The sequence below is a fragment of the Lepisosteus platostomus genome, chromosome 6 (assembly GCF_059453375.1).
Source record: "Lepisosteus platostomus isolate fLepPlt1 chromosome 6, fLepPlt1.hap1, whole genome shotgun sequence".
Classification (NCBI taxonomy): domain Eukaryota; kingdom Metazoa; phylum Chordata; class Actinopteri; order Semionotiformes; family Lepisosteidae; genus Lepisosteus; species Lepisosteus platostomus.
Window position 1 is genome coordinate 59,826,189 of NC_142616.1, and position 27,759 is coordinate 59,853,947.

Genomic DNA, 27,759 nt, shown 5'->3' on the forward strand with positions numbered 1-27,759 from the left:
AAGAATATTCAGAGTCTTCTGATCCTGCATTACAAATCTTTATGGATTTTGTGCAATGTATGTCTGCCTCTGTGCTCTCTCTCCCCTTAGTATAGCAAAATTGAGAGGTTAATTGGAAGAGATTGGAAGGATAATGTTACAGATGCCTTTATGCATTTGATTTAGTAACCCCCCTTCTGCTTCTTGTTTAGTGATGCAGAAAAAGTCAAAGAGAGTACATAACTATGTGCTGCAGCATGTGCATGGTTTTATAAGGTGGTTAGTTTATTTCTTGATTTTTTTTGTAAGATTAGTCCTAGAAAACACTAAATGCCCTAGACAGACAACACTACACAAGCAATGTCTCATAAGATTTATGAATCTTATTTCATAAATCTGCAAACATTAATTTTAGCAATTCCTGGTCTATCTGCTTGAAAATGTACAGTATCTTATAGGGCACATTTATATAAGCCATTTATTTCAGCTTTGGGATGTTGATTAATATATATGGAGGGCTGATTTGAGCCTAACCAGCACATTTCCATGTGTCACTTGATTTGAACAATGATTTCCCTTCAGTTCAAGATGTTTACTTCACAAAAATAGGAGATCATTGTTATTGATACTTGTGTTCATATTGCTACTAAGTTCTGGAGAATGGCTTCTCAGAAAATAACCGGAAGGGTTTATGATGGATGATGTTTTTCCTCCACACATTACAATTACTGACTGATCATTATTATTAATTACTGCAAAGATTCAAAAATTATTATTCAATGATTCAAGTATTTTTACACTGGCTGTACTGCATTGCATGGAAACCAGTTTCTCCTCAAGTATCTGGTTACTGCACATTTGCAAAATAACTACATAAAAAGTAACAGAACTCTTCCCTAGACTGTTTTAAAATCTCCTTTCTCTCTCTTCCCTAGAAAGGAGAAACTGTGAAAAGAATACGAGAAGAGGTAGGTTCACAACTCACATTATAATTCTACAACATTAAATGAATAGAATTGTAGGAAATGTACAAAATCTAGTGTTTTTCTTCAACCATCTCTTAAGGAAGTTTTAAAAGAATATATTAACTAATGTTCTAACCACAGGGATAGAAATAAGACTCTCTTGCACATTGGTTTGAGCCTTTTCATGTTTTACAAGCTGTCAGATCTTGTATGCAAGCGTGCTGGATTATTTTTTGCCCTATTTTCAGCAATTACATTCATGTAGTTATTTTTGCTTTTTGCTTTATCAGTATGTTTGTACATGAGTCAGCACACTGTAAACCCTGAAACAGATCTGAAAACCTAAAATTGTTGCTTATTTTTCTTTTAGATACCTTCACAATTTCAGTCACCACTGCAAGCCCCATATCACACACAGAGAATAAGGGTCCATGTACACATTCCTCTGATGTGCCCACCTGTCTGAGCCATTCAGAATTTGTCAGGCTGCAAGTTCCACAGTGCCTTACAGGAGATTTAGCACAAAATGGAGGAATGGTGGGGCACTGACTAACACTACTGTAAACTCACAGACATATGACAAGTCCTAGAGGTGATCTGGCATGTTGAGAATACCCTGACTAACTCAATTCCAACCCAGAACTGTTGGCACTCTGTGTGCACCAAAGCTTGGAAAATCTCTGTCAGTGTTGGCTAATGACATAGCCAAGCTTTAATCCAGTGATATCTGGAATATAAAGCTCAATGTACATCCTTTATGAGCTGAGCCAGAGTACAGTCCCTTAGGTGTACTGTCTATTTCTGACACCTAGAGTTCTGCTTTTTTCTCCTTAGTTTTTGCCCAAACTTAGTGTCATGTTATACACAGTATACAGGGGTAATAGTATACAAGTACATCTACTAATTAATGTTATGACACTGGAGTGTAATAATGAAATGTGATGTAAGAGCATTATTGGCCTGATGTTCAGATCACAGAAACAACCCTTTTCCAAAAACCTGTAAAAAAGCCAGGTTGTTTCATGAGTGATTATAGTCCATTACTTTAACTTTACCAGACAACATTATTTTGTAATTCCTCTGAAAAATGTAATTTGCTGAAAGACAAGAAAAAAAGGACCCAACATTTAAATTTAAAAGTTTTAATTTCTGGGGTAGTTAACTAATTGAATTACACAACACAAGGCTGTATCTAATTCACTCAAAACATGTTGCTCCAAGCTTCTATTTTCAAACAGTGCAACACCCACTCTTTAACCTTCTGGTCATTTGATACAAGGTGAACTCTAGTTTTATTATAAAAATGTCTGCTAACAATCTGAAATGAAGCGCTAAATAAACACCTGATAAATTCTCAAGACACTATACAAAACAGTTATTTTCATCTCCTGTGAAATGATTAGATGCAGAAATATATTACATCTGGTAATTATTTGTGCATTGCAGATCATATATAAAATAGGGATGTGTCTTCCAAGGCCAGTGCATTAACAACTGTGTCAACGCATTAAGACTACATGCTTTGTCAATGAAATTAAATATATGAAATATCTGACACAGCAGAAATGCTTTTTATTTAGGCTATAAATGTGTTGAACTCTGTAATTGATCACATCATGTAAAGTCTTTTATCCTTTACACTGTGCCCATGTCAGCATTCCAGTTCTCTTGAAGGACATATTTCTTTGCTGAAACAATAATGCCATGCTAAAACAGTCCTATTTTTATAAATAAGATCTGCAATTGAGTGACTCAGAAGGGAGTTTAATGCTGCCATTAATTGGTAGCAACTTGTCTGGGAGTATGCTAAAAGGACTGACAGAGCTTGTTCAGATTCTGCACATAGTAGACTACATCAAAATCCTATTAAGGTAAAAAAAATGAAATATATCATATTTGTCCTTCAGTGAGTTTAGGTGGATAAGTACTTAAATCCATGTTTTCCTGCCTTTCATTTATGCGGAATCGTGTTAAGAAATTCATATAATCTGACAGAAAACACAGGCACTTTTAAGCGGCTTAGAATTTGCAGAAATATCTCAGAATCTTCAACGCATGGCCATACTGTTTTATTTAATATATTTTATCATTTATAAATTATATTGTAAATGGAATAGAATTTAACAGTGTGGACAATTGACATTGAGGTTTCCAATATAAAAGGATTAAAACCCTTTTAAAAGAATTCTGTACTGATTCTTGCACATAGTTGTGTGTTCCAGTGGAAAACTAAAACAAACGTTTGAAATCTGGGTCACACATCAAGAGCAACTAACTCTGAAAATTAAAAATTAATAGGAAATAAAAAGCATTCTCCCTTTACAGTGACTGAGTAACAGTGATTAACCTAGGATCAGGAGACATACCTTCAAAGATTCTGTCCTGCAAGGCTTTGAATCACTTCCCTGGCAAACAGACACATTTCAGTACAAGAGGATAGCTTTGCTCATTGTCAGCACCCTTTTTGCTTTATCTGACTTAAAGAAATGTTTAATGACTCAGTATGACTAATAAGTACACTGGAATTATATGATTTCTGCTCAAACATGCATATAAATATACTGTGTTTATATATTTGGACTTAGGGCAAATATATTTAATATTAATAGTTAATTCTATTTAGAAGGGAAAATTAGGAACTCTACTGGAGAACGTGTCTTATAGAGGCATCTTCTATGGGAATAAATGTGCCTTCTTTCCACTTTGAATCACCTTCTGCTGATGTTCTTTTGTTCAGTTTTTTTGAAGAACCTGGATTGAATGTGCCCCTCTTTCACTTGCATTTCAGAGCAGCGCACGTATCAACATTTCTGAAGGGTCCTGTCCAGAGAGGATAATAACAATCACAGGATCGACAGAGTGTGTGTTTAGAGCCTTTACCATGATCACGATAAAGCTTGAAGAGGTAACCATAATATTTAAATATTCAGTCATGTAAAATACACACAGCCTCTGAACTGTACTCATCTAGCACCGTATAATGTTTGCACTGTTGGTAATGGGCCTTGTAAAAGCTGATTTATCTAATAACAGTGGTTCTCAGTACTGGTTTTCGAGTACCTCTGTGTCCGCTAGTTTTTGCACTAATTAAGTTTTTTATTACAGCTTGTTTATTTTAGTTTTCTATTTGAGACATTTTTTATATTTGCTTTTACGCTAAATGAGATTCTTAATTAGTATGGACTCTGTCCTAAGCAATGAATTTTTGGACTTTCATCTTCCAGCTATACATACTAAAATATAACCCATTGGACTTAAGCCGAAGGAAAAACAGTGACTGTGGGAGTTGTCTGATACAGTGTCATTCCTACTTGACCCTGTTCATCAATTGATCACCAAGGGATGTTTAGTCAGGAATATGGGAGCAAATTCTTATTTATCAGGTTGAATACAGACTTAGGAAGTTCTGTGTGCTGGAGCTGTTGAAAATAATGTGTTTGTGGGTATTTCTGAAACCAAAGACATGAGTGCAGAAAAAAAGTATTAACAGCAACCAGGTTAGTTACAGACATCAATTATTACTGGTGATTAAGTGCCCAGTTGGAACAAAAACCAGCACACACAGGGCTACTCCAGGACCAGAATTCAGAACCACTGATCAATATGTACCTCTACGGTTTAACGAGGATACATTAAGTGGACCTCATATCTTGTTAATTGGTATACGAAGTGTAAACTGAGAAGATCGATTACCAAGACAGGAGGTCTAACTTGCACATCTTAAGATGAAGGGATTGTACTTTTTTCTGTCCCAAAGAGATGGTTTAATTCCAGTTTTAATTTGCTTTTTTGACTTTTAAAAGCTATTGTAATTATTTAAAACAGAGATCTTTATTGTTAACAAGGTAATTGCGACTTTTGCATCATTACTTAACAGAGGTATGGCAGGTGTATGCAATTAGCTCAGGAGCAAAAAAACAAACAAAGGAAGAATCTTAATGAGAGGTCTATGCCAAATAAAAGCCCAATAATAATATTGTTTTTTATTTATCATGAACCCTCACAGTCATAAAACTCCAAGCAGCAATATAGAGAATTCTAAAGAATGTTGAAATCCATTGTCATGAATTCTAGCAATTATTATTACTATTTGTCACTGTTGAAATACCACTTCTACATTGTTGAACATCTGTTTTTACAGTCCATAAATCCTGATATTCAAGGAATATTAATAAAAATATTAACATTTAAATGCTTTTTCAAGCTGGTCACTACACTCAAAGTGTCACTAGTCGCGTGGGTTTCAATGGTTTATCTTTCAGTGCCAAGCAAGCAAGCTCATCTCTCTGAAAATGTATTAACGACTATCACAATCTGCATTTGAATACTGATATGATTATTGAGCACAAACATAAGGGCTGTACGGTATATTTGTATGAGTGCTTAGATTCTATGCTACTGTATGTGCTAGTTTATAGAATCTCTATGTACTCTATGACTATTGATATCTTAATCAATAAAAAAATCACTTCTTAAAGCTGTAGTTAAGCAACACAAATACACAGACACTGTAAATGCCTGCAATAAAGGTACCAGGTGTTACAGCTTTTTAAATTAAGTAACTGCAGTACACTTGAGAATGTGGATTTCAAACAATTTTGATTTTTAACTCCAGTATACAGTAAAGTATTTCTTAGGAATGAAAATACACTCCAGAGCTTGCTCCCTCTTACTATCCAATAGTATTGAGGGATCACAATCTCACCTGCATTTAGTGAAGGTAATGTCAAATACTATTGTGTATGTTTAGCAAAAGAGAGTTGTTTATGCGACTAAAATATGTAAAACCAAAATAATCTTTTTTAAAAAATTGTACATCCTATCAGGAAGCAAAACACTTTTTTTTTGATGATTTGGTATTATTAGCTATGCATGTGAGATGTTTTTAATGTCAAATTGCACAGATTTTATTTAAATCATCTGATCTCTAATCATGGAGCCCAAAGTAAGGCTTAAATTATTTCATCTTGAAAAGAGGGAAACTATAATTATCCCTTTCTTTTTTCTCTCTGGGGTGTGTAAGCAGGCATTCTGGTATTCATCTTTGTCATAGTAACCCTTGGAGCAGAACAGATTTTCTGCAGAAAGTAGAAAAACACTGTGTGTTATTAGTCACCCAGGGGTTAATATTGATGGAGACTAAAGTCGTGTCTTTTCTGTGTTTTTCTTATTTTTATGATAGAATTCTTCAACGAGCAAACATGATATGGGAAATCTGTGCAATACTCCCAGACTCCTCCCTGCTGTCTTGCTTGCTTTAGTGTGCATGAGAACTTTATGCTCTAGTTGTTAGAAATGTTTCTTTTTGTTATTTACTCAATAGAATTATACATCTAATCAGGTAGTGTGTATTCCTAATGAACATCAAAACACTAATGTCATGCATATCAAAATGCGCCTGTGAAGCTTTTATATCTTCGATATATCCATTCTTAATCTGTAGTGACACAGAGTGCGTAAGGCAGCTACTTCTGTTACTAGTCACTAAAGAGAAGGTAATATCCATTTTATGTGGAAGCAAATTACTATTGATGTTTTATAATCCTGGGATTTTATAATCGCTGGGAAAGTACAGGGCTAGATCATGAAGTTGGAAGACATCTTTTTGTGTTAGCAGGACACAGGGGATATTATTGAATGTTTTTGTTTTGTTTTGATTGTGACAGATTCAGAGAGTGCTATTAATAATATTATACCACAAACCTTTGCACGCGTCTCTGCATGAGCCAAATACATGCAACATGATGTTTTTCCAACTTCCTTGTACTTAATGGTATCTGGGAAAGACAAATTTTTGCATGCAAGTATTACCAGGTTTGTTTGAAATGAGCCTGTTATGCAGACATAACCCTCTGGAGCTTGAACTACAGTATATTGTTATACGTTATAAAGGCTTAGCAGGTTAACAAGTCTTTTGTTTAATGTGATTTGTTTGCCTACATTGATTTCAAGGAATGGTAGGGTATGACTTAAATATGGTGGATGCCAATCAGGAGTGAATTGCATTTTATTTGAGTCAAAATGGCATTTCAAAATGTTAACAAATTAACATTGGTGAAGTCGAATATATACTGTATAATCAAATGAAGACATTTAGACATAAGCAAGGATAATGCTTTGGTGTGGATTGTTAGTCGTAAGACTAAGAATTTCATGGCGGCACAGAGGACAGTGGTTAGCATTGCTGCCCCACAACACTTGGGCTTTGGGGTTGATTCCAGATCCGTGGTGCTGTCTGTGTGGTGTGTGTATGTACAGTATGTTTCTCCCAGTGTTCATGTGGTTTTACTCCACATGCTGTGGTTTCCTCCAGGAGTCCAAATACATACTGGTGGGTGAATTGGCTTCTGAGAAAATTGGCCCTGATGAAAGTGGGTTCATGTCTTTATGTGCTCTGCAATGGACTGGCGTCCCACCCAAGGTGTGCCCCGCCTTGTTGCTTGCCGAGATGGGCTCTGAATCCCCCTCAACTCTGAATTGGATGAAGCAGTTAGAAAATGGATGGATGGGCACTCGTAGTCAAAGTGTACTATGATGATAAAAGCTCCGATGATAAGGCCATTCTCTCCACATACTGATGAGCAGAGAACTGACAGTCAGCGCATATTGTGTACATTTTAAAGACCTGCATCTTTAGAGTCTGGCATTCACTAATTAATTCCACAGATCGTCAGTCACTTTCGAAACAGATATTTATTACATGGCTTAATTAAAGAAAATGCCTTTTGGAAAGCCTTGCTTACTCTGACTAACGCTTGTGAAAACTCTTATAGACAGCACTGCATCCAATAGATGCAGTTATCTGACCTAAACTTGATATGGGGAGCCTACAACATTAGGTGTATGACATTAATGATACAATAACACTTTGTCTGATTTCTTAGAAATTTGTTCTGCATCCAAATAGCTATGTTTTACACTCAGAGACTGACAAAAAGGTATAATCAGTAAAAATAAACAGACATCCACCCATACATACATTACAGGAATCACTTCTACAGGAATCCACATGATTTAACAGAACCTGTAAGTTTACACCCCTTGTCAAGCACTCTAAGAACACCTCCTCATTTTGCACATAACCATTGATTACACTTGCCCTTAACCACAACTAATAATATATTAGTTGGACTTCAAGCCATTTAACATAGAAAAAACAATATTCACTTGCTGAAATGGCTTACAATTTCACAATGTATTACAAGAGCTATCAAAAAAAAATATTGTATTTACATACTGTGAATTCAGTTGGCTACTACATGTACAAAACACCTTAAAGTCACCTTAAGGACCTAGGGCTTCTGTTGACTTAAGACATTGTTAGTAATTTTATATAGGACCAAGCAAGAAAGAGAAAATCCAGGCCGATGGTTAGGAATAAAGCACATCAGCAAACACTGTGCATTTCATCAGGGCATCTGGAGAACTACGGCAGTCCAAATGGTGTGCTACCCAATTTCCTCTCACCTCCTTAACTGTTAATCCATGTGAATTTTACTGGGATTTCACTTCTTTCTTGTTATATTATTATATGCCTTCTTGGATTTGGTCCCCTCCATTATGCATAGAAACTTGCCGTGTTAACTACAGTATGTGCAGAACTGAACGTGAGGAACAAGAGCGGTGTTGCTCTGCAATATGTATAGTATAACACTAATTTACAACGCTCCCAACTGGTGAAAAGATTTGAAGCTATTATTTGTGCTGATGTGTTAATAATAATGTATTTTTAGCAAAAATCAAGAGAACCTCAAAGAATAATTATTAAATGGAACAAGTAAAAAAATACAAGGGGGGTACAAGAAAAAAACATTGCATAAGGTTGAAATATTTCATAGCTGTTTTCTGCAAACTACTGTACTAAAAAGTACTTACACAGTCAAGGGTCATAATGTGAGCAGTACCCTGCAGTATTGAGGAGAAAATTATAGATATTGGCTTTACAGTATATCAAAGCTATGGCGTCAAGTCAGTCAGGTGTTGCCAACTCATCAGACTAACCCTTCCTCTTGTCCAGGACCTCAGCACACTGGTGGCCAATGGCACAGTTACCAACAAACCCCCAGTCACACTGCGTCTTGTCATCCCCGCCAGCCAGTGTGGCTCGCTGATAGGCAAGGGAGGATCCAAGATCAAGGAGATCCGAGAGGTCAGTGCTGACTGCCTGTTGTTGGCATCTCTGCATTTTCAAAGACTGTTCCATGTTTCATACATTAGCATTCCAAAGCTTTTTTTTTTAGTAACTCAAAGTGTCATGGACCCATACACAAAAATAATCCCCATTTTCACGTGGGTCTGCTACTACTAATTTTAACACCTGTCTTACTGTCTGCTTCTGGGGTGGCTGCTTTATGCTGCAAGACTGAGCAGTGGGAACATTACAGTGTAATGTACTGATATTGTTGGGAGTGATGAAAGTGGCCACAAGAATATGTGTTTCTAAATGCAGCTTTTTTCCTTCCATTTGGTTTCCAACCACAATAGAGCACAGGAGCACAGGTCCAGGTAGCAGGAGACTTACTGCCTAATTCTACAGAGAGGGGAGTGACGATATCTGGAACCCAGGAGGCCATCATACAGTGTGTCAAACTCATCTGCACAGTCATACTGGAGGTACGAGCTCCTGTCTCTAAATTTCTCTCCGTTTTTAAACTCACATACTGAATATCATTTTCTTGAAGTTGGATTGTTCTAACTCGCCCTAGCATGGTACTGTGGTAGTTAGTGTTGCTACCTCTAAGCTACAGAGACCTGGGTTGAGTTGCGGCACCGGGCATCTGTCTGGGGAGTTTGAATTTGTCTCTTGTGTTTTCACGCCAGCTCCAGACTTCTCCATATTCCTCAAACATATGGTTAGGTCCTTTTCTCCATGGTCCTGTGAAGTACTGGCATCCTGTTCAGATAGAGATTAGCCATGTGCTCTCAGTCTCACCTTCTACCCTGTGTTTTTAGGATATATTCTGGCTTGCCAGGATGAGCAGCTTTCCAATAACGGACAGACATTTTTAAACAAACAATTCAAGCAGTTTTTTTTTCTCTCCTAAAAATCACAAAAAGCAAGGTGGTTTAAATTATGTTACACAGTATAGTAATGCAAAACCTTGGAAGTACTATTTAAACTTTTAAATGGCTCCATTTGTCCTTTTTCTTGTGGCAATATCTGAATATTAAACTTATTTTACATTGTCAGTAGCATATATCATTTTGCTTCATCAAATGTCTTCACTTTACCTGCACTGCCCTGTGTACTTACAATGAGTCAGCTGCAGATATGTAGATATTCTTTAATACTGACCTCAGATGTCTCCCTTCCATTAGATTTATATCTAATTTATCGTCATTTTTATTGTTGATTAAAAGCATGAATGTGTGCTGAAACAGTAAAATAATGATTAGTGGCAACATGTTATGGGCAATAATATTAATTAAATGCATCTCAAATTGAGCCAAATATTTATTACATGTAGGACATCATGAAATTTCACATTATTTTGCAGCTGGAATGGAGCAGCGGCAAGCCAAACGCTATTCTGATCCATTGCTGGAATTTGAATTCATGGCCAGTGGCGCATGCCACCTGTTTTAAGATGTGAATTATGCAAACAAATGCAATAAAACTGCTTTAATTGTACACACAAGACACATTTTATATGCAGAAGCTGAAACCCTATCACCTTGATAAATAAACCACATAGTTCAACACAGCATGTCTGCAACTCACTTCCACTTGGTTCTAAAAATGGTTAAAGTGGTGCTCTGTGTGGTGCTGTTCTCATCTAAAACAGCACATTTGTCTTGGAAGGTTTTGTCATCATTAAGTTTTTTTTTTATAGCACTACACAAAAAAAGCAGTTTTACTATGTAACAGATAGGGATTATTAAAAGTATTTTTGCTTGTTGTAAAGCATTCTTTGAAAACACCCACTGGGGAAGACTATACAAATTAATGCTCTAGCCCTATTAATGTGTGCCTTCATTCAGTAATTGCATTACTTTCTAGCTGTTTATAGCTGATTTATATTTTCTTTTTCCTAAAGGTAAAAGTAACATGGTTGCATTCCTGCTTCACTTTAGTCGGCTGCCTGTTATATTGATTAGCAAGGCTAATTCCATCAATAATTGATGCAGTGACCTAAAACATGAACAGAGATGAGGGCATTTGGTTGATAATCTATCTGGAAAGCCTGGTTTTAAATAACTGCATTGCTGTTAGAAAACTAGAGAATCAGGTTTAAAATATTAATAATTAAGCTGATACTCAGAAAAGTATCCAAATCATTTCAACTGTCAGACGTCTTAGGTCCCATTCATTGTTATTTAGTACTTTGTACAAACAAAAACTATATGTATTTGTCCCACACATATATGATCAAACATTCCTATAATACAACTGTGCAGAGTATAAGGATCTTTGCTTCTTAGAAGCAAAATGTAATCTAAAGCAAAATGTAATCCCTGTTACCCAAAAAGACTGATATGGAAAAGATATAGATGTTTATTTTTTGCACTAAAAACATTAGTGGAGCTACCAGAGTTCCTAAAAAAGAGGAAAAAATGTGAAATAAGCTTTTTAAGTCATTGCTGTTACCTGTGACTAAGTAAATGTTTCTGCCCCAGAGCTGGTAAATACCAAAAACTAAAGCATTTTATGTGAGGCCAGATAAATAATTTCATTGTTAATGCTAATGAAGTGTTAATATGCAAGTCTTGCTGAAAGAACTCTTAACTTTACATATTAGCAAGACATTAATGATTAGTCCACAGGTTATACAGATAATAGGAGTAAGGCACCGACTTTTAGGTGAGCCTTTAAAAAGGCAGGTTAAAGTAAAATATAACCATCTCTCTTACAGTATGTCACAAGCTAGCTGGTTTAAAACTACACCACATGACAATATGCTTATGCTTTGGATTTTTAAGTTGATTTTTGTCCTTTTATAATACAGTTTACTGATATTTTGTACAAAAAACACTTTGTTATTTTGTGTATTTTGAAAGGGGCTTGAATACAGAATATATACACAAAAAAACCCATGCAAGAGTTAACAACTTCACTGGTTTTAGCAGAATGCTGAGGTAAATACATCTGTAGTGCAATTATCTTGCTTTTCTTTTACACGATTAGTATAATAAAAATTCTCTTTGTACCCAAACTGTTCCCTCTAACTTTTATTGTGTTAATTTCTATTATAATTGTTTTTCTCTCACTTTTCTTGTGGCTTTCTGCAGTCTCCACCAAAGGGTGCCACTATTCCATATCGCCCCAGTCCTGCCCCAGGAGCAGTACTCCTTGCTGGAAATCAAGTAAGTCTGTAAAACAGATGCCTGGTGTTGACTTGTGCCCTACATTATTAAGCATCATCTCCCAGCATGTCAGTGCACACTGTGGATCTGAGCAAACTTTGTGGATCTGAACTGAACTTTATTTGTAAAGCCAAAGGATTATGTCTGATTCTGTTATGTTGGTTATGTGCATTACAATTGATTGCCTTGTGGTCAAACATGCAGTTAAGGATATGATTAATTATATTCATGAATATTCAATTAATCATTTTTTGTAATCCAGGAAGAACATGATTTCATTTGAGCATAAGGAGGCACCTTTCATTCAGTCGCTGTTCATGTGAAATAAATAGAGTATCTTGGAAAAATGGCTTCTACATTATTTTGTTTATGGACCAACAAGGAATATACCAGTAAAAGTGCAAGCTCAGGGCTCAGGTTCAGTTCTATAGAGATGTTATAGGTTTATGTCTGGGTTACTTACCAACAATAATAGGGACTCCACAAACAGTAACAAACAGCTACTGGGCTGAACTGGAAATTAGTGAGCTAGAGTCTTCTAATTTTTCAACTTGCCAGGGGCCTGCTAGGTTTCAGTGATGTCAGTGAGAGATGCCTCTTCTCCTGTCAGTGCTACCTCTTCTATCATGCATTATGAAGTTTGTAGCATGTCAAGTAACAAACAGGTCTACAAGAAAGCATGTCATAGGAGTGACTACACATCTCAGTCTTTCCTTAGTGACTACAACAGTCATTGCTAGAGAGCTAGGTCATAAAACACTTGAGACTTTAAATTGGGTGGGTATATTAAAATGAATAACTGGCAATAGCAAATTCATTTTAAAAATCAATGATGAAAACTGGTCTTTATGAACCCTGCATAAAAGCCTGTTGGGGGCTACTCAAAACATTGTAAGAACATTGATATTCCCTTATGACTATTGATCTGAAAGACATGCAGAGACAAATACACACGTGTTAGAGTTTTCAAATAAGATGTGTGAAAGTGCATGCTATTATGTGCACTTAGTTTTAACTTTGTGGTTAGGGTTACCTTTAGAGTTATAACTTATATTTTGAGTTGAGGTTATTATGAAAACCTGTTCTATCTTTGGGAAGAATGATCATAAAGGTCAATGAATGCTGTCATTGCATGTTACTGTATGTACAGTACATACTAAGAAGGTATTACTGTATGCAGGCTACAAAAACCTGAACTGAAGAAAGAGTTCCCACGTTTTCAAACAGCTTTAAATAAGTCCCTTTTCTAACAGAGACTGGAGTTTTGACATGCATGCAATTTAGTCTTTTATACGGAACGCTCCACACTCACACTCATGTTATTTCTCAACCAATTTATTACAGCTGTTTTAAGTTTGACTCAGTGTTCATATTAAGATTGCTTATCTAGTGCAGCAACACCGGGCCTCCAAAAGTAATTTTACAGTCTGTGCACCTCTGACTAATTAACTAGCTCATAAACTGACTACTGTTCTTTTTTCTCCTTTGGTCCATTCTATATCTTATTTCTGTCCCCTCTGCTCTCCACATCAAACCAGAAATACCTCTGTTCACGCTAATTTGATTACCATTGATATACTAAGAGGCATTAAAAATACAATAAATGATGGTTGGAATATGTTGCATTTTTAATGCATCTCAATATACAGTAGCTATACAGTCTTTCATTACTTTACACTGACACTTTCTTGGGTGTAATTTTAAAACTACCTTAGTTTAGATTTACATTTTAGCATGGAGTTAGGGCTGGAACTGGGTTGTGGCTGGTTGGGAATGCAATTGAAGGACGAATAGTTGTCTCTTATACTGTATTATAGTTGTTAACAGATTGGTAATACTTTGCCTTTATCAGTAAAATAATGCTTTGTAGAAAATATATTAAAAGTTAAATGTAGATGGCTTAAATTTCCACTGAGAAGAAAACAAAATCTAACATTTACATTTCAGCATGCATACAACATATAGTTTTAAACCGGAAAGTTCTGTTTTTCCAATTTTATTTTCCGAGCTTGTAAAAATATCATCCACTTTTGTGGCTTTGTTAGAATTCCACCCCTTTGAAATGTATCATTTAGCTGAAAGCTCTCGTCTGTTTTTTTTTTCCTGTGTGTATTTTAAGGTTTTCGAAGCCTCTGATTTTGGGTCACACCCACTTTTCTCAATGGCTCAAGGAAGTCTGGAGCTGCAACAAGTGAGTATGATCTGTGAATGGACAGGAGGAAAGACAGCCTTGCAAGTGTTTTAAAATAGCCTCCCTCAACTGAGCAGGCATACACAAGCGAGGGCAATCTAGGGAACTTTTATTTTGAATTGCGCATGTTGCAGCTGCACACAGCCTTGAGCCAGGGAGGAACTGGGTTCTTCATAAACACTGCAACGGTTAGAAATAACTTGGGGAAAATCCATCCATCTCATAGGAGGTAGGTTTTGTAATATTAAATAATTCCATAGCTAGTCATATCAAAGTATTGACATAAGATCAAAGTATTAATATCAGGAATCATAATACAAATGAAACAATCATTTGGTTCAAAGTATGTAAAGAGCATCCATGGGCTTCAAATATGAGTAAAAATAGAAAAGCAAGCAATTTTAGATGAATCAGTGTTGCTTTACTTTTTAATAACATGTTGTAGTTTTTAAAAGAACAGAATTAGAATTAGAAAATAACAGAAAAGAACTGAGAAATAAAAAAATTCTCAGCATTTCCTCAACTAAAGCAAACATCAAACATAAGCCCATATGAAATGACAAATCAAAAATTAAATGTTCAGCTTTCCCTTAACCAAAGCAAACATCAGGCATAAGCTCATATACTTATAATAGAACTACACTCCAAGCGTGTGCATTCTTGACTGGCAGAGGAGGTGAAGTGCAATGCACGGAAAAAAGAATGGCAGCACTCTTCCAGAGCACAGAACCTGAAGTGTATAACTGTAAGTGTATCTGTGCATTAACTGCAGATAAATACTATTTGGCAGGGGTATGGTTACTGTCAGCACTACGGCAAAACCTGCAAATGAAGCTCTTGAATGTGAGAGATGAAGAGATTACGCAGCATAAAGTGGTTCTGTGAAGGGACAATTAATGCTTTAATACATTATTAAAGAGCGCAGAGCTGAAAGCAGAAATGGAAAAATAATCATTTAAGTTGAACCTCCCACACAGCTACAGTTGATGCAGAGAAATCTAATTCCCCTGCAATATGGACAAGCAGCACTGTCAGAAGTGATGATCACAGATGGCCACAGCAGTCCTGAGGGATTCAAAAGTGGTTGCTTTAATGATGTAAAGATCACTGGTGGCCTAGGGTGGCTCAGACTAATGCATCGCCGGTCACTATGTTTTACCCTACTTCCACACCAGACATACTACAATGAGATCACCACATGCCATTCTAGCAACGCATCTTACGCTAAACATGTTTAGAGACATTAACTGCCTGCCCTGTACTTAAAGTAACAGTTATGAAGACAAAAGCTTTTGTATCTACTACGTTTTTTGTCAGATTTCTGTGAAATGATTTTTGACACAATAAATTGCCTCAGTGTGTCAGTGCACCAGAGAGCAAATCTTCTTTTCAGTCCTATAGCAACACCTTTCATGAGGTGTAGCACTAGTTTGGTTCTTCACAGATGAGGGTGATTCGGGTTTTCAAATTCCTCGAGTGTATTGAAAAAGCCACTCCTAATCTTCAAAATGAATAGAGAAAGTCAAACCAAAGAAGAGAAATTATGGAGAAGTGCATTTAAAACAGTGAACAGCAGACACTTTTTTCACAAACAGGGCTATGGAAATCAGGAACAGTCCAGGCATATAGATGAAGCTTATACACTAGTTCCTTTCAAGAAACATTTATATGAGATCTTTGTACAATTCAGCTGGTACTGTAGTAAGCAAATGAACTATGTGGGCTGATTGTCCTTCTTTCATGTGTAACCTTTCTTATGTTTTTACATTGACAAGAACTGCTTTGAGTCCATTGGAATTTGATTATCACAGACTGCTCCAGCTTTAAAGCCCCACAGCACCACTCCCTAGGCAGTAGTGAAGTTATTCCACAGTGCCAAAGGACTAGTTTCTTACTGTTATCTGGGTTCCAAGGGAGTGGAGTGTAGCAAGACCAAATCTTTTAATGCTCAGGATTTCTACCCCTTTTTTGGAAGAAGATATGAAACAAACTTTATGGGTAAAATCGTGTGACAGGAAACATTTGTGAACTACTGTTTTCTGAGGCAACTTACACAAGCCAAAACCCCGTGCTCAATAAATAAGACAGTGTTTTAAAAATACCAACCTTTATGACTGCATTGTCATTTTACATATGCTTTGCTTTCCTTAATAATGTCCTTAAATCCCCAGCCACTTGTAGGTGAATCTTAGTCCATTAATTTAAGTTTGGATGTCATCTGTGAAAAATGCATTTGTTATTTTAACAAAAAAGCTTGACCTTTCACCAAACCATGCTTTCTGTATGTGCTTAAAGAAAGGTCTTACTCTGCAAGCAGTGGAAAGTGAAAAGTGCCTCCTGAATAGTTTGTAGATGTGGCCAACCTTCGGATCATTACCAGTATTAAGCAATTTCCACAATGTACATTTTTACACTGCTGTGTACAGTACTATAGATACACACAAACTCCTTGAAAGCATCGCACAGTCGAAATGCTGCTCTCAGTTAATTAATGACTCACTACGACTTGAGCTTGCGTGACAGCATATGTGATTCCTCCTTGATTTATGAAGCTTTTTTTTTTAATTATTCACAGGCCTACACAGTACAGAACCAATATGCCATTCCGCATTCAGAGGTAAGGTTCTAATCCTGCTCTATACCTGCAGGTGTTCCTTTGTCAGATTAAATACACAGAAAACCTCAGTTAAAATCTCTTGTGGCTACACTGACTAATTAATTTACCGTTTGTATTCACTCAGGATATTTAAACATCCCAAGGAAAGTGACACTTGCCAGTTTGCAATGGCACTGCGATTTCTTTATTAACCTGGCAGCTCATTGGTGCAATGTGTTGTGAGATGTACAGACACACAGAAAAGTAGACAAAAAAGTGTAAATGCCCTGATGTTAAAAAAACAAAGTTCTCTCTGAAGGAGATGCAAGGCACTCATATTTTGAATAAATGTCCCTATCACACTATCAAATCCTCATTTAAACAAAAAATATAGTACTGTGATATTCATTTGGATATGGCAAGGCTTGCAATATCTAGTCTATGTCACCTTCTTTGCATATCTAAATTCTCATTAATCACTGATCCTCCTGATGGCATAATTTATTTTCTCAGGTATTTCCAGTCAAACAGGTGCCACATTTTTGTAAGTGTCTATTGTGGAGTATAGCTCAGTCTGTGATGCTATGTGATGAGTGAATGCTGTGTTTTGTTCCCTCTCCCTGTCTCTGTCTGTGTTGTAGTTGGCGAAGCTCCACCAGCTGTCAATGCAGCAGGGTGCCCTTGGTCCCCTAGGCCAGACAGCCACCCCTGTCCTGCAGGGTACGTATCTGCCTGGCATGAGGCCCAGGGCTGCAGGAGAGTGAAATACTGGGGGGGATTCCCCAAGGGTGGCACAAAACTTAAAGGCGGTCAGTCAGGAAATATGAGCTATCTCACTCACTCACAAAATGTTTATTACAAAATGAGGAAAAGTTCAATTAATATAGAGAATCAAAATTAATCAAATCTGATAAAAAGGAAAAGAGCACTACAATTGATTTACGTACTGTATACCACTTATTTCAATTTGTTTTGTGTATATTACCACTCAGTGAGAAACTGTGGGTCTCTATCTGACCTGCAATAGCCAGGCTATCAAAAATGTTTGTTTTTGTTTTAGTTTTCTTCCTTTATGTACACCATGGAGTACTTTATGAGTGAATATATCTGGGATCTAGTAAGCAAAAATACGAACAGTTTTCAACAGCTACAGGACTGAATGAAGTCTGTAGCTTATTTTCAATTTGGAAGGCATTCTTAGTATAGTAACAGAAAGCTCCCGAGATAAAAGTTTTTCAGAGTAAGGCTCTTGAACACCCAGCTGTCATCAAGCACATGATATATGTGAGGAGATACATAGCTTGAAGATTAGATGAGTGAGGTAGGGCTAGTCCAATTAGGGATTTGAAGGCAAGCAAGAGGATTTCAAGGCCAGTTAGGAACTTTACTTAAAGAGACTGACAGCACCTTAAAATAAGCATAATGTGTGGGTTAATTAAATCGTTTGCCACTTCAGCCATGTTAGCTTCATGTTTGAGTATAATTTTAAGGCCCTGCTATTTAAGTCCTCCTCTTGTACTGCAAACATTCTCGCAGATTTGCGATAAATAAAATGCAGGTACTGTACAGTGTCCAGAATACTGCAATGAAAAAGCAAGCATGGGCTGTGTGCTCATGGGCAATTCTGGAATTCTGTTCTTAGGGTTTTTCAGAGCAAACCTAATCCATCATAAAATTAAACTTTGGTGACTTCAAAAATGAATAAATCATAGAGACAACTAATGTTTTTTTTATTATAAAGTTGATTGAAGATATGGTCACCTGGAAGGCATGTGATAGTAATCAGAATGTTTTGATAGATATGATAAACAAGGTTAAACAAAGGACAGATGATACATAAATGATACAAAGGGTTGATTTACAGCCCTGTTTCAACTGTGGCAACAGGATGCAGTTATTGTAATCCATCAACTGGGCCATTGAATGGTAAAACAGTGGTAAAACAAATAAGTAAACAGCTCAAAGGTGTATTATTTAGTGATGGAAAGGCCTCTGTACAGAGCATCTCTAATAAGATATAAATTCCAAATTTAATTATGGAATGTTATATGAATATTTCTGCATACCTATCTGTAGTCAGGCAGGGACATCATTCAGAATTAAAATAAAAGTTTTATACAGTATTTAGACTACAGAATTCACTCTCAAACCTATTATATGCAGATAATGTGTCCCTCAAAACACTGATTGCAGTTAATTTTCTCTGTAGGAATGGAATCCAGTTCACAGACAACATCCCAGGAGCTCCTCATTCCAAATGATGTAAGTTAAATTGTGTACATTTTATTCCAGGACTGAATCAATTGAGTTAATCACCAGAGCTAGATTAAATCTTTCCTCTTTTTGCCACATAACCATCAGAGCATTTCACATTTGAGATTTGTGGCCATCATCATCTTCAAAACCTCTGGGTATTTGGCTTACAAATGAAGTTTTTCCATTCATCAATATTAGAAAAAAACACATGAGTTGTGACCGATTTGCTTTTTTTAAGAGTAATTCCTTACCAAGGACCCATGGGATAAGAAACTGAGTGTCACTTCTTAATCACCTGTCTTCTCTTCCGAGTCTCATGCATTCCTTCAAGGTGGCTTGGAAGAATGGCTTAGGAATGTTAAATATAATAAAGCACAATGTCAAAAACAATGTAAATATTGCAAAAGTCTTTCAACCATTCTTTTCAAACACACTACACTGCTTCAAGAACTCTTTGGAATACTTTGGATATTTTCAGACTGGGGCTACTCAAATTCCCTAGGTTGCTGAAATCACTGACACTCTTCAAAAACATTAAACTGCTTGGTTTGGCTCCTGGCCCTTTAATGATGGTCACCTTCCATTTGCCCAGTTATTTTTGTCCATTTTTTAACCATTCAGAAGTGTCAATTTCTATTTCTTGATGTGTCTTATCGTAATGAATAGTTATAACTGTTTTTAGATCCTCCGAAGAGCTATTCACTCTGATACCGAACACAACTCAAATTGTGTAATGTGAATTCGACCTATGATTTTCTTGCTTGATGGATGACAGATCTTTAAATAATCACAACCATACATTTAAAGATGAACTCTCTCTGAGAATACAGAAGGAAGTTCAAATGACTTATATTACATTCATTTGCTCAAGGATAGCAATTATGACACATTAGTGGAGTTCAACAATGTTCTTCTATTACTTAAATTCCTGACTCAGGCAGTATAAAAAGCAAAGAGAGCTCTGCAAAATCTACTAATGGAACAAATAAGCAAGTAAGATGACTGCAGGAAGCCTAGCACAGTAAACACTGAAGGCAGAAGAAGCCTCATCTGGAAGAAACAGCAACAGACGTTCCCTGTTAGGATATTCAGACTGTTGTATGACATTTTTGGAAAGATGTTCAGGTTACGGCTTAACATTTAAATCATAAAACAAACTTAAATCGTAAAACAAGCATATACTGTAAGATACTGTATATGATTTATATACTGTATATTACTTAAATTACTGCAGTACATATGAATATTATTTTGTTCCTTTTTGTCACCTGTTAATATTCAAATCAACCACTGGGGAGTATGATCTTAGGTGCTGTTGCCTCACAGCTCTTGGGTTCATTTCTGGACTGGGCAGCTCTCTTTGTGGACTTTGCATAGTCTTCCTATATCTACAGTGTGTGAATTTTCTGGTATTCTGGTTTCCTCCCTCTTATCAAACAAATGCTGGTTAGTTGAGTTAGAGGAAGAAGAGTTCTTTCCTTCATCCTGCCCTGTGTGGAATAGCTCTGGGATCATGTTGGTTCAGTTGTAGTGTGGATAAAGGCCATATGGAGAAGACTTAAATCAAACACTTGAAACGGTGAATTTGCTACATGGTAGTTAATCTCCATGGAAAGCAGTTACAATACTTTTTAGTTGCTTAAAAATATAAGTATAAAAATGGAAGGAAAAGGTTTAAATAATCTCGTCTAATGCTCCTTTTTAAAAAAAAATATCTATTTGAGAGAATAATGTACTAAATAATCAACAGCCAATTTTTTAAAACAAAAAGAAAGGATTTTGTAACACTCCTAAAGAAGTACTTGGAAACATTTGCTGTAAAAAAAAATCAGTAGCCATACTGTATATTCAAAGCAAAAAGAGTGGAAAATGTGATCTGCAGAATTATTCGGTGATTTCCCTTCAGGCATCAGGTCTGCTTGCCTGTCTACAAGTTCCTAACCTCATCAGTTGCAATTCCATTAATAGCCCCCCACGCCACTGCCAGTGTGACAAATCAGGCGCTGTGAAGGCTTGTGACTCCTGTGGAAAGGAATGCTCTCTTCAGCCCCCGGGTGAAGCACAGCTCTATGATGGGAAGGAGAACAAAAGGGGATCTGTCCTTCAGAGGCATGCCAAGCTGCCAACACGTTGATGCAGTGGAAGTTGGAAGTTATCCTTGCCTACACTAGGGCTCATGGATGGCCCGAGTTAAGGCTTTGCACTGAGCTCTGGATTTGTGTCTGAATGTAAACCAGTCAGATGAAGTTGAGTTAGGTCCCTGTGGATCAGGAGGTGGTGGAATCTATCCAGACAAAGCTTAAAAACGAGGAGACGGGGGCATGCTCATAACCCGTCTAGGGTTTAGACAAATCCTACTGGGTCAGTAATCAAAATAAACACCACTGGTTATTAATATAGTGTGCTATCAAAATATTTCCTTTATTGTACTTTTTAATTTATGGCCACCCCACTACAAAATATCATATAAGGCTCCTTTATAGCTTAACATGCTTACACCTAGATTGGTATCTTAAACCATCTGCATATTAAAATCCAACAAATTGGTTTCACATTTTATTAAAATGTATACTATCGGCACTTCTTGTCATGAGATTTGTATCAGTTTAACTTATCTATGTAGACAAGAGTTGAAGATTATACTTCACAGCCATTTGATCCATTTCCTCAAAGAGCTACAAACAGTATTTCATGTTTGTCACTTTAATCTTGAGTAACTTTCCTTATACTTTGTTATACAGTATGTCCATTTATATTTATTCGTTTGTTTGTTTTAATATATAATCAGTACAATGTCTACAAGAGTCTTTTGTCTGTAACACCACAAACAGATCAGACTTCTACTCAAGCAATGGTATTCCCTTTCCATCAGTGCTTTTTTTTTCCGAGGAAGGATGTGCTTCAGAACAAGCAGATTTAGCTTTTTATGTAAATTAATAATAAACAGGTCAATGACTGTCTTGCTGAGAATCATCCTAAACGTCCTGCAAGGTTAACAGTGCTTTCAAATTATTTAAGGATTTAGCTTTTAATTCGCATTTGCATGCAAAGCAATGAGAACACATTATCTGAACATGTTTGACGAAAATGTATTCAACTTTTGCTTCATAGGTTGTAGAGACCAGTTGTTGTTTTTTCCATTTAGATTAAATTAATTCAAACTAATTAGGAACAGAAAGTGGTTTCCACCCAGTTTGTAAAGATAAGGCAAAATGCCAACTAAAAATAAAACAGTGATAATTACTTAGCCCATTTAGGCTAAAACATTTTTCCATGATGGTTTCCATTAGCTAGTAGAGAATGATTTTCAAATCTTGCTCACTAAGCGATACTTTGCAAAAGTTGCCCAGCTTTGAAAATCAATAGCCACTTAGCCATGTGGATCTAGGAGAGACAAATGTGCACTTTTCTGGCTAATTTACTGAACCCGAAGGAACTGAAATTGACCAGGGATTGGAAATAGAAAATCAGCTGATAAAGAACCAAATGATAGACTGAATCATGTTACAGTATACTGAGAATTGAGACAAATAAGATGGCAATATTATGAACATTAAATGCATCCTGGAAAGTTATTGGGAAAGTGGGATTTTCCTCTCAGTAATGTCTTGGACACTAGTAAACCTAACATTAGAGATATTTCAGCATATTAGTACTTTTAATTTCTAGCACAGGTGTGCAGTTATGTGTTCTTGCTTTTTTATACCATTTAAAAACTTTTGATGCCACTTTCTAAACAAGCTGGATAAGAGAGATGGGATATATTAACTAAATGCACCAAGGGAATTAGGTTTATTTGATCATTTCCCTATATAAACACTTGGAATATTATACAATAATCCTGAAAAACCTGCACTGCAATGATGTGCTTTTACATTATTTTGAAAGATCTTATTTTTTCTCTTTCGTTCCAGCTGATTGGTTCAATCATTGGGCGACAAGGCACCAAAATCAATGAGATCAGGCAAGTTTCGGGAGCCCAGATTAAAATCGGCAGCCAGCTCGATGGGACGAGTGACCGGCATGTCACCATCACTGGGTCACCAATTAGCATCAACTTGGCACAGTACCTCATCACATCGTGGTAAGGAATGGCACCAGAATCGCAGTCTGAACTCCCTCTTAAGTCGGTCTAAAAAGACTATTCCTCAGCAATTTTGACAAGCTCTTTAAGATAAAGCAGATTCACCAATCAGCACAGGTCACTGATAAAGAACAGGTAGCTGCAGAGCAAGGGCAAACATTGGAACTTGGGGAATGAATGGACAAGTGGAATGAGGTTTAAATGTCTTACTTTAGCCCCAAAATTCACAACGTTTTGCACTACCTTACTTGGCGATGACCCCTAGCATTCCGTGAATGAGCTTGAAGGTCAGGAATGAAGTACTTGTTAGCAGGGCTATAATTGGAGTCTTGTAGCCTATGTTTGTCCTTTGCTCAATTGTTACAAAACAAAATAAGATTCATCTGAATGATACAGTATAACAGACCAGTTTAAGTATTGTAACACTATAAAACAGAATTTTTAATTTTTTACTGTAAGACACAAATGCGCAGCTTTTAAGATATTAGGGCTTGGAGATCAATGTGAATATTACAAATCTAAGAGATTAAAAGATAAAATTCTATATTTTGTTTTTCTGAAAACCACAATACCTACAGTATAATACTTCATTCTCTGCAAATTGTCCAACATTCAGCTACATTTGTCACCCAAGAAGTATAACAAATATGGTGTGTATTGAGCTGAATAATCAAGGTGGAAATTGTTATTCAGCCATTTATGTATTATAGGTTTCAGAATGATTCACATGGATCTCTGACCACTCTTTTTTCTAAACTCTTATGCTTGGTCTGATGTACTAATAACTGAAACAGTGATCATTCAAAAATTCAGTTTTATTTTGTCACTGAAAGGAGGCACAGCAGAATGCAGTGTCTTGTTTATTCCAACAAGACTTCTTCCCCGATGAATTTACAGTGAGGTGGCTACAGATAAAACATGAAACGTACTAGACAGCAGATTCAAATGAAAGACTAAAACCACCAAACATTTCACTGACTCAGACCTTTAAACCTGCATACACAAACCGTAATTAATCTGAAAATGTTTTGTTTCCTCTTCCCAAGTCCCAACCCAAGCCATCTCCCTTAATTAAACAGCACCTCCCCCATGAGAACTGAGGCCCCTTAAATAATCTGTTGCAACCTCCAGCAAACACCTCTTATGATTTTTTTTTAGTTTCTCTTGGTTTCTTTCTTTAACATGTCTTTTATTTAACCTTCTAATCCTTTTCCATCCAATCTCCCTCTCCTCTTGTCTCTCCCATTCCCCTCCACCCCACCTTCCCCCCCCCTCCCCACACCCCCCCTCCGTCTTCCTCTTCCTCGCCTTGCAGTTTAGAGACCGCCAAATCCACCGCCCAGTCCTCTTCCATCACGAGTCCCGTTGACCTCAACATGACCTTCACCCAGCCCGCCTCCCCCGCATCGTCCTCGGCTGCAGCCCTGGCAGCCATGGGTGCCATGCCCCCTGCTCAAATGCTGGGCGCCCCCTACGCCCTCCCCCTCTCCAGCATCCTGGGAATGAAATCCGTCCCCTTCCTGGCACTGTCTGCCCCTGCCGCTGCCCCCACTGCCCATGGGACCCTAGCTTCCTACACGGCCAAAATCTCTTCAGCCAATGGGATCAAGAAGCCAGAGAGACAGAAGTTTGCTCCCTACTGATGTCCCCTGACAAGATGATCTCCTTCCTCTTTATTTCCCCTGCCTGGATTTAGCTGGATAGAAATCTTTATCAGAGACTGGATAGCTTTTTCATTTTGTAGCCTAGAAATGCATTATAAGGTGTCCTCTTTAAACAGTGGAGAGGACACTGAGGAAGTCAGCAAATATTTGCCAGCAGGAAGGTCTCTGAAGTCAGACTTATTCTGTCCCACCTCTCTCACTCTCCACTATTTATTGACAAACAAATGAGAACAAAAGAAGTTATTTCCTCAAAGAGTTTGTAAATGATACACTGGTCACTGAAGCTAACTGTATGTATCTGCTTTTATACAATAATGTCTGTGTATGCTCCTGTATGACTTTATGATTTTTTTTAATATATATGAAATGTATAAATTGAATTGTTTTTAAAATGACTACAGCTTGAAACCTCTTTGCCGTATGTTTTTTAAAAGGCAGTTTCAATGCATTTATTTTAAATGTGTAGTTTTGTTTACTTTATTTATTATTATTTCTGAAATGATGGCAGGTATATACACAAGTTTTGGAGACCTGCGACTGATGATACAAAACAGGCAGTTGTTTCATGCTTTACAAAAAAGCTTGTTGGCATTAAGAAAACTTGCAGTCGTTCCTAAAAAGAGGTGGGGTTAAAAATTACCATATTAGTGTTTTACAGGAAGAGTGTGCTGCCACTTCTAAAATGTATCAAACCATTAAAATTAATTTAATAACGCATACTACAGCCAGTCCCATTTTATTTCTGCATTTCAAAGATGCTTAAAAGATAATTATTCACCATGAAATTATCTTTTGGCAATAGAAACTATCTAGTTATTTGATTTGTCCCTCTAGTGTCAGCACCTAGATCTTCAAATTGACTCTGCCTTTACAAAAATACTGAGTGACATTAGAAGATTACAAGCTTACTAAAAAAACTACATCACAGGTGTGCTGGAGGGCCTGTGTGTTTGTAACTGTTCCAAGTCTCGCAACAGCACGTGATAAGCTGGGAGAAGCTGTTAAACTGGTCCAGTTAAACCAGTAACCAGCTGGTTTGATAAGTGAAGAGTTGGAATTAAAACCCACATACACACCAGCCCTTCAGAACCAGGATTGGATACTTCTGTTCCTGCTCTACATTCAACTGGTGCATGAGTAAAGGAGCACATCATATGAAATTAACATTTAAATGCTATAAAATGATAAAACACTAAAGTGTGAAACAGGTTTATGCACCTACTGTATGAATGTGACTGTGGCAAGTGGCATCCAGTTAAACAGTTTCCCAGTCATGGTGCTTTTGTTTTTGTTCCATCTCAGCTCCTTATATATATAAATTACTGAACCATTAATTTATCCACTTGTTTTTCTACACTTAGATCTTACTTTTAGAAATTCCCTCATATGAGTAATATTTACAAGAAACGGGGCAAATTAATTTCCCCTTCAATTTGTTTTAGGATTTTTGCTCTCCCATAATTTTCTAAACTAGGAAATTATTCCTAATTGGGGTGTCATTAATGATGTACAAAATCAGGTATTAAATGATGCATTCCTGTGCCAAATGTCTCAAACAATCCCATAAAAATCAACCATTCTTAGACAACTGTTCATAATAAATTCCACCTCACAATACATACAATAAAAAATGTCCAGCATTTGGTACAGAGTTCATGCCAGAGCTCAAGACTACCTTAATAGCTGAAACCTTTTTGGAATAATAATTAAATTAAAGGTTCGATAAGCTTAAATAAGAAAGGACTCAGCTGGAATGAAAACAAATCAGAGATACTGTAAAACCATAAATGGGAAACAGGATCTAATTAATTTAAATTAATCTAATTAAATTAAACATGAGTTTTCACATTATTTAAGAGATTAACCTTTTAAAGCAGTTTTTAAAATGCAGTTTCATGAATTTATCTTCCAATTTTCCAACAAGCTTTGGTAAGGTATGCACACCTTGATTTTTTTTTCTCCAACAGACTTAATTTGCATGAATATGACTGGCCTTATTGTCTATGCAAAACATCTGCTTCTGGTTTTTACAACTTTTTATTCTCCCATATATTCACAGCAGTGCACAGCTGCAAATGGGAAAGGGCTACTCAGACCACCTCATTAGCTTGTTCTTTTGTTACCCCAGATTCTGTGAACCAAATTAAGAAGCATCCATGCATTCAGCACAGCAGCTTTCACACACAAAACAATCCTAACTTTTACACCAACAAATTTGCACTTGAAAATTGTATTTTGAACTGAAGGCCAAAAATGTTTTCCTAATACTAAAAAATGTTTTCCTAAATAGTGTTGTTTTCATACAAACGCTAATCATTTCTGTTTACCACAAATACTTTAGAATTTTTTGTGATTTTTTTTTTAATTTTTGTTGTTTGAGCAATGCCCTTCAAATAAATCAATAATGCATTAACCTGCTTCTGTTGCACAAATGCGTCTCTTCATCAGCCTCTAAAGGACACATATGTACTTCAATGGCAGACAAAAAAAAGTAATGTATGCATATTCTTTTTTGTTTGGAAAACCAGAAAATACACAATTCAGATCTAATCCTATGCTTATGTCTTACAATGGTTAAATTAAGCAAAGTCATCTCAGTGTCTTTAACAATACACACAGAAAGCAATAGCAAATGTTCTGCATCAGGGATGAGTAGATGTGGTACTTGAGGTATGCATAGTTAGCCATTCCACCTATGATCTTAATTGCATAACTAAACT

At 36.6% G+C, this 27,759-nt stretch overlaps 1 protein-coding gene across 2 annotated transcripts in view; it reads left to right on the plus strand.

Moving 5' to 3' along the window:
* pcbp4 (poly(rC) binding protein 4) overlaps window positions 1-27,457 on the plus strand; it is a 58,289-nt gene extending 30,832 nt beyond the window's left edge. The window contains exons 4-14 of one of the 2 annotated variants that reach the window (XM_088636645.1): window positions 915-947; window positions 3,733-3,849; window positions 8,962-9,093; window positions 9,429-9,557; window positions 12,174-12,248; window positions 14,368-14,439; window positions 17,015-17,056; window positions 17,677-17,755; window positions 19,245-19,297; window positions 23,206-23,375; window positions 24,691-27,457. In XM_088636645.1, the coding sequence (XP_088492771.1) occupies window positions 915-947; window positions 3,733-3,849; window positions 8,962-9,093; window positions 9,429-9,557; window positions 12,174-12,248; window positions 14,368-14,439; window positions 17,015-17,056; window positions 17,677-17,755; window positions 19,245-19,297; window positions 23,206-23,375; window positions 24,691-25,018 (1,230 nt within the window). In that variant the 3' untranslated portion in view covers window positions 25,019-27,457. The remainder of the gene's footprint in view (window positions 1-914; window positions 948-3,732; window positions 3,850-8,961; window positions 9,094-9,428; window positions 9,558-12,173; window positions 12,249-14,367; window positions 14,440-17,014; window positions 17,057-17,676; window positions 17,756-19,244; window positions 19,298-23,205; window positions 23,376-24,690) is intronic. The other variant, XM_088636646.1, reaches the window with a different exon arrangement.
* Window positions 27,458-27,759: the final 302 nt, after the last annotated feature.